Below are 7,908 nucleotides of genomic sequence, written 5' to 3' on the forward strand. Positions count from 1 at the left end.
CAAAGGACTGAAATGAAAATATGCAATTACACACTTCATCGATAAGAAAAAAAGAATGTCCCTTATTCTTCACCTTTACAAATATTTTGTGTTTTTTTTTTCGTTCGGAGAAATTTCCAATGCTCATAATTACATGAACAGTTTGAACAATGAACATAAGCATTGCTGTAATCACAGTCCTAATTAGTAAATATTTGGCGTTCTGATTTGGGTGCGAAATAAACGTTGTTCATTTGCGTGTGTCGATAACTTTTTTTTCCGTATGTTCGATGGCATGTGGATAGAGTTCATATAACGCGATATTTGCCTAAATGTGGAATGAATTGTGATTACGTTACATTACAATAACTCTTCACACTGTCTAATGGGCCTGTTCATTATAGGTCGCTCTAAATATATTTACCGAATAGAAAAAAAATCGATATCGATTAATGGATGAATATTAGGAAAGTCCATACGCACTAAATTTATCGAATAAATTCAATATTCTTTGCCTCCGTTCGAGTTTTATTATCACCGCCTTCGTTGTGAAGTATCGATTTTATGGTCTTCATAATTCATTCTATTCGCTTCAGTTCAAACGCTTCGCTTATAAAATATGATCTTCCAGTCTATAAAAAATAATTCCATGTCCAAAAAAAGACAGCACAAAGCAAATTTTGATTTACTCATTGAGGCGTATATAAATCTGTTTGTTGCGTGATGATAAAACAAACGCGCTCTTACTTAGATATCGTGTGGACACTTCGTTTTTCATACCGGATTCGTTACGCTGAACCTGACAACGTAGTAACGCTAAATAAAAACGAATGTTCAAACGGCTGTTTTCATCAATGGCGTGTAGAATACTAGGGTAATGTTTGAAAATTCAAAATAGCAAATATTTGAGTTAAAATGCTGCCGCCGCCGCTGATGCTACATTTCGTATCGCGGAATTTGTGCATGACTCATGCAAACATTCACAGATGAATCATGCAAATGATATAGAGAAAAGCCAAAATCTCGCAAACATTCAGAGTTGTGAAACGGAAGCATTTTTAGCATCGCAAAATTCATTCACTAAGCTAAGCACCTCTGCGTAGCACACGGTTTGACCAACCAGCAAATTTGACGTAATTGGTCTTCCAATATCGATGATAAAAATAACATGCATCTAATAACAGACTTCTCCAGACCGACGTCATTGAAATGGAGAAACAATTCCAAAAATGTAAAACGTCACAATAAAAACCAAATGCGATAATTATGCACGATTATTACGAAACACCTATATTCGGAACGAAAGACGTATTTCCATGAAGCATCTCCCGTTCTCTCTTCCATCTCACTATTCATTCGATTGAACAGAGGCCAGACATATGTCAACACAGTGTGTGCGCCTCTGTTTACTCAATAAAAATTGAATAAAGACGAGAGAGAGAGAGAGAAAATCGATTCGAATGAGCGCGAATGGAAAAAAGTGTGATTTGTACGTAAATTATAAACGCTATGAGTGCCGTACAACAATACACGACGCTGACGGTTACGTGATGGGAAATTCTGAGAATTTCGTTCAGATGATAGAGTGGTGGGCACCGACGGCACTACAACACTAAAGACATTGCCAATCTTAAATGCAAAATTATAGTACGCAGCAGAAAAAAAAGTCGCCAGATAACAGAATTAATCATGTGTTTGTTTGTGTTTGGCTCGTACGCTGAATGTAAGCATAGTATGCGAATAATGAACTGCCAACTGACCGGCATTAAAAAAAGCTGCTGTTATCGCATGCAATTTGATTACACGGTCTGCGACGGTTTTGATTATTATGGAATTATATTATCCAAAAAAGTTTCGCCTCATTTAAATCATAGAAAACGGTTCGTTTTGACGATGAACAGCAAAATGAAGAGAAACCGTTTCAGCGATGGAATGTGTTTGGCCTTCTATGAAATGGTATAATGAGTTCTTTGGTTGCGTGAGGGAATCATACTCGCACATCATACAATCGATTCACTTCGCATTGCTTCACTCTCTCGTCTGTCTTTCTCTGTGTGTATATTCCGTTTGGCTGGTTCCCGATACAAGTGTTTTTTGTTCCTTTTAAATGCAAACACGCGCGACATCGTCGACCACAACAAAACGAAAGGAATTCACGCGCACATACGAAGAAGTCCACGAAGGAGCCGCTATATGCACATAAAAGAACAACAACAGAAAACCGAAAACAAAATTTATGCCAACATACACTCGAATTTATTGTTAGACAATATTTTTTTTTCCTCGATTTGTTAATGGGTTTTTCCAATTTCATCGACCGACGACTCGAGCTTAAAGCGAATCGTAAAGGAGACAAGTTCCGTGAAAGGAAAACCATTCAGATTCTCAACACACTGCATACCAACTAGCTAGCGCACAGCGTGTGTTTGTGTTGTTGTGCCACAGATTAAAAATATGAATGTTTTTGTTGCAAAACGTTAATTATTCGCATTTTGCGCGCTTATGCTTTGGAATTTCAAGCGCGACGATTCAGTGTTTGTCGAACGTGAAATGGGAATAGAACGACATTTTCATTCAAGGAACTGGCTCGACCGTAAGAGGATATCATTGTTTGAATATCCGATTTTAGTTTTTATTTTTTCTGTTCACGACACGCAAGTGGAATGGAATGTGAATGTTTGTGGTGAAAGATTTTGAAGTGTGCAACTTGAACGTGAGAAAGTCAAGTGAAAAGTGAGAACCGCGTGAAAATTTGGAGATTTTCGCAGGTACTTCAATCTATAAATCAGATTAGATTCGCATAAAAATTATTTTATTAGATTTTTTCCTCTCCATCATGGATGCTAGATGCATTGTGTAATTTTATTCATTCAAACAACATAAAACTAAATAGTTGTACAATATTTAAAACGGAATACGCAATTGAGGAATCTTTTAGAAAATACACGACCCTTTACTACTCATACATATATTTTTCTGTTGTATCATTCCAAAACGAAATCGAACGAACACGCGATTCTTATGTAGCCCGACAAAAAATCCTTCTGTTCTTGACTAACAATCAAAATGTTCTTTAAATATCCGTCGTTACGGTTTTATAACGTCCGATCAATCGAGTGTAAATAATGTCGAATGCTATAGTCATGCAAAAGTGAAATTCGATCCAGCTCCAGTTGTTCTGTTGTTTGTGGCATTTATCATTACATAATTCGGTGAAAATCCTCTCCGTTCCGATCCAAAGAATGAAGGTCAACAGTCAGTAGGCTATGTAAATATTTTTGCAATCTATGTAAATATTAGTTTAGCTTGTGAACTTTATTGTAAAGTAAACGACTCACTCAACAGTTTTGGAATGAGTTGACAAAGAGAGAAAACCAGAAACCATTTAAAAACTTTGTTTATACTCACGAGAAAATCTTATTGTTCGATGTTGTCAAAATTATTTAATCCGAGAAAAAGAAAGAACAACTTTTTTCTCGGTCAAATGAGAAGCCATTTGCTTTCCATCCTTCGATCATTTGTGAGTTATATGTGTCATAAAATATATTGAATGACCCGAAGAAATGAATAAAATTTGCTCAACTGTACCATATCGATAGACATTTGTTTAGGCGGTTGAATGGAAAATTGACCTACAGCACTATATTGCTCGCATGGTATGAATGGGATATACCCAAGCACACATACATTGGCGAATGCCATGCTTGAAACCAATTAACCGATGCAAAGTGCGTTAATGTGTACGGCGAACCATTCAGACACAATGAACTTGTTAAACATAACAATCGGAGTGGCTCAGTGCGATTTGTATTTGTTGTTGCGGAGCTTATGAAGTGCCCACCACACACTCGAATCTGGCTTTTCTTTATTGATATTCTTTCTCCTTAATGCATGGAAATTGGAGCAGATATTCTTTGGTAAAATGGTAAAAGGGCAGTTCGGTATTATCAGAGCTCGAGCTCTTATGATAAAACTGAATGGCTCATCCCTTTTTTGGCATTGCAACTATATTTGGATGTCGTGAGATCAAGACGATTCAATCGATTGGAAATCACTTCAGCTGAAGGATGTGTGGCCCTTGTCGGTTTCTACTGTTCCCATTCGGAATGCTCGATAATAATATTTTATGTTTCATTCGAAGAGTACGGAATTCGTTCCCTAATCACCAAAACAGAAAATGAAAGAAAAGAGCGACCTGCCAACCGATAATCGTTCAATGTTTCACTGCCATGCTGACCACTGGCACATATCATTAGCTGTTGAATACACTCTCTCTCTTTCTCTCTCTTTCTCTCTCTCTCTCCAACATACACACGAACGCACATTACTCACACACATCATCCACACACTGGGCTCTCAACTGGTTTTTAACATGAACGAACAAAAAATATAGAGCGAACGAAAGAGATAACGACTTCGTATGTCTATTTATACCATTTGTATCGAACTCAATGAAATATTCAAAACGCTTACTCGAAGTAGCGCGAGCAAGAAGCGAACAGAGAGAAGAGAATCAGCAGCAGCAGCAGCAGCAGTAGCGCGTACACAACACGTCTATCGCTGTGTGTATTGTGTATATTATTATTATCATCATCAAAAGAGTGACAGAGAGAGAGAGACCCAGCCGACGTATTAGTAGCTCGTTTAAAACAAGCAATATTTGTATCAATTTTTATTATTATGTGGGATTGTAGGCAAATGGATGCGGACATGATCTACGTCTGTATCGGTCTTAGTATTTCAGGTGCTCACAACTTTAGCGTGCCAGCCTAAGCATGTGTTTTTTTTGGTGAATGTGCGTGACAGAGCTGTGGATCATCGGATAAGTGTGCACATGTGTGTATGCGTGTATGTTCGGTTTCGTATGCGTGTATGTGTGTGAGGCAAAGCACACGGAAAGACAAGTCAAACGAGTTATTTTTTTTAAGCTGATTCATTATGTAGTGACTTTGTGGCAAGAGAAGTCTGTGCAAGAAACTTTTATCTACTACGTGACTAAAAATATTATTTTTATAAAAAAAAAATATCGAGTGTTCCAAAGAAAAAGGACGAACTAAATCATAAATCAAACTAAAGAAGTACCGACGAAATTTTGTTTGAAGATTACATTTTTACATCAAAACCAATTGATAGATAGATTTGATTCAGCAATCGCAAGAGTAATGATCGCTTTCATAAACTCACTCAGTATATATATTCAAATATATAAAATAAATCAAATGGCCAGACAACCATAAAGTTGTTGCTTTGTCTCTTTCTAATCAAAATAAAAAAAAAACAGTTGTTTATGTGTGTGGCGTTTGGTTTTGATGGCGATCGCTTCGAATTTGGTTTCTATTTTTTTTTCGAACAAAACAAAAGCAAGTAGCATTACCCGATACGCAAAAGCGTTTAACCATTTATATGAAGTTCCGTGTTTGACGGTTGAATTTAATTCATGTTTTCAATTGTTCGCTTACATTGTGCTTGTGGTGGTAATCAATGCATTCTGAGCTTCATCATTTGTTTTCGTTTGTTGTTGTTCTTTTTTTGTCGAATGCACCGCACAACTGCATTCAAGTAATTAAGAGAGCATTAAATATTTTAAAACAATAACAAACAACTAAAGTTTTAATGCTAATGATCGAGAAAGAGACGAAAAAAGTATAATCAACAAAATACATTCTCGTTTTGAATGAAAAGAGAAAGAATTGTGTGTGTGAACGGTTGCCCACACGAAAATCGGGTGCGAGTGTATTTGTTGGCAATTCTACGAAAATTCGTTCATATTTTATAAAATTTGCAACGAAAACCGACGAAAAAGAAGAATAACAAAACATATTGAGTCCGTTTGAAAAATTAATATTCTCAAAATAAGACAACTATTGCTGCCCGCCTGCCACTGCTACTAACCAACATCAGTTTGCTGCCAATTAACAACGCAAACACAAATGAAGTTTATTTGCAAAGCGGACTCTTTGACTTTGCATTATACGATTTACAATTACACAGCGATGGAATACATCGAAATGAAATAAAAGCTAAAAATATTGTTGTTCATTGAATTTGCGCCCAGACGTTTGTCGATTGTGTCTCTTTCTGTCTCTCTCTATTTTGTTATTACCGCTGATACTAGCTGATTGCTTGATCACTTCCACGAACGCTCTTTTTTTTGCGCTGGGCCATACGCGATGTAACATCGCAACAAGCAACAAGCAAATAGCGTGTACGCGATTCCATACAGCCAATGATGCGCGCTGATCAGTTTTTTTCGAGACAGTGAATCGTTGTAATATATTTATGACATCGAGTTTGATCGAAATTATATCCAAAAGCAATAACAGAACTTTGCCCGTTTTTTTTTTGTTTCAAATCAACCTGTGTGAGTGTGTTTCAGTGTTGTTTATCGTCAGTTTTTTTTTCTCTTGATGGATTGATTTTTGTGTGTTTCCAAAAATAGACTCAAGCGAATGTCACTCAATATAAAAGCATGCCATCGAAAAATCTAAATATCATGGAATATATATGATGGAAAGAATACGACAACAAAAACATTTTGATAAGATCAATTTTAACGCTATGATGAGTTCAGATTCTTGTTTTTGTTTTGTTCCATTCTCGAATAGTGTTTCGGACCAATCGCAAATCAGACAAAACTTAAAGAATTCACGTTGATGTGAGTGAATTTCTGCGTGGTTCGAATGAATATCAGCAGTTTTTCCTCTGAAAATATGACTCGAAACGCACATTGAATGCTCTTCATTCGATTTTCACACGTATTTGAAACGATACGGTGAACCGCCTGGCGGAAAATGTGAACTGATAATATTTGTGCGGAATATAAACAAAAAATAATTTATTTTATATTCTGGCGATGCAAACTGCGCATTAACTTTACGATCTCCGACATTGGTGCATTCAGGAAATATTTGAAATAACTTCGATATATTTTTTTTTTACATTATGGGCAAAAGTAAAATGACAAATTTCAAAAGAAGCAATTACGTGAACTTCAATAGTATTATCGTGTCGGTGTGAATTTCATTCTAAAAAGAGCACTGAGCAAGCGATTGAAAAGTGTATCGAAAACACGTTGGGCTCAATAACGAACGAATATTCTGTGCTGTGATTTATTCGGGAAGCATTCCGAGATATTGTGTACAGGCAGGCAGTACATTAAGTTTGTTTGATGTTTGATGATGTATGCCAAAAAAATGTCAATACCGTGCCAAATAATTTATATGAAAATTAGTTTGGAATGCGTGTGTGTGTGTGTGCACTAGGGTAGCCCAAATGCCAAATGTTTTAAAATTTGCAGCTCCTAACCGCTGATCCGAAAATTTGGGCCGAAAAAATAAATTTAAGCCATTTTCCGACATACTTTTACTAATCAAATCCACTCCCCCGAGAGCTATGTAGTTTGTAGGGGAATAAAATCAATACATTGAAGAATATTCAAAAAATTTGGTACTATATCGCAATTATACTGGACAACAGATGACTGGATCTTACTGCTGGCGTCCAGTACTACAATTTTGGTCAATATTACAATGCTCTAAAGTGCAATACTGAGCTGTTTCAGGCGAATATATGGCCAAAATCGACCAAAATTTCACATTTTTGCTACAAATAACGTTATAAAACCTCAAAATCACTATTTACAACTCATTTTTTGGGCCTATATCGAGTCAATTTTCTCCGTAGAATCTGAACATGACCATTACCAGCCAGTCCGAACCCATTTTATTGTCAATAAATTCGTCGGTTTACACTTTTGATAGATTTTTCGCTAAGTAGCTCTCTCACATCGGATTATCAACAAAAACATCAATGACTAAAACACCAAATCGACGGAGTATGATCAACATTTTTGATTTAAACCTTCACACAGTGATTTTACACATGTCAAAATGTAAAAATACTGAACCAACTGCGAAATTGCACCAAAAA

At 36.3% G+C, this 7,908-nt stretch overlaps 1 protein-coding gene across 13 annotated transcripts in view; it reads left to right on the forward strand.

The window, feature by feature from the left end:
- The first annotated feature begins 2,515 nt into the window (after positions 1 to 2,515).
- LOC129573244 (embryonic polarity protein dorsal-like) overlaps positions 2,516 to 7,908 on the forward strand; it is a 15,341-nt gene continuing 9,948 nt past the window's right edge. For 2 of the 13 annotated variants that reach the window (XM_055453611.1, XM_055453599.1), the window contains exon 1: positions 2,516 to 2,747. Coding sequence is in view for 3 of the 13 variants with exons in the window: in XM_055453597.1 (XP_055309572.1) it covers positions 6,259 to 6,340 (82 nt within the window). In the remaining 10 variants the exon portion in view is untranslated. Of the gene's footprint in view, positions 2,748 to 4,887; positions 5,139 to 5,503; positions 6,341 to 7,908 lie in introns of those variants that run through there. The other 11 variants (XM_055453607.1, XM_055453608.1, XM_055453600.1 and 8 more) reach the window with 8 other exon arrangements.

The sequence above is a fragment of the Sitodiplosis mosellana genome, unplaced genomic scaffold, assembly GCF_009176505.1.
Source record: "Sitodiplosis mosellana isolate CC-2019 unplaced genomic scaffold, AAFC_SMos_1.0 Smas_scaffold_6033, whole genome shotgun sequence".
Classification (NCBI taxonomy): domain Eukaryota; kingdom Metazoa; phylum Arthropoda; class Insecta; order Diptera; family Cecidomyiidae; genus Sitodiplosis; species Sitodiplosis mosellana.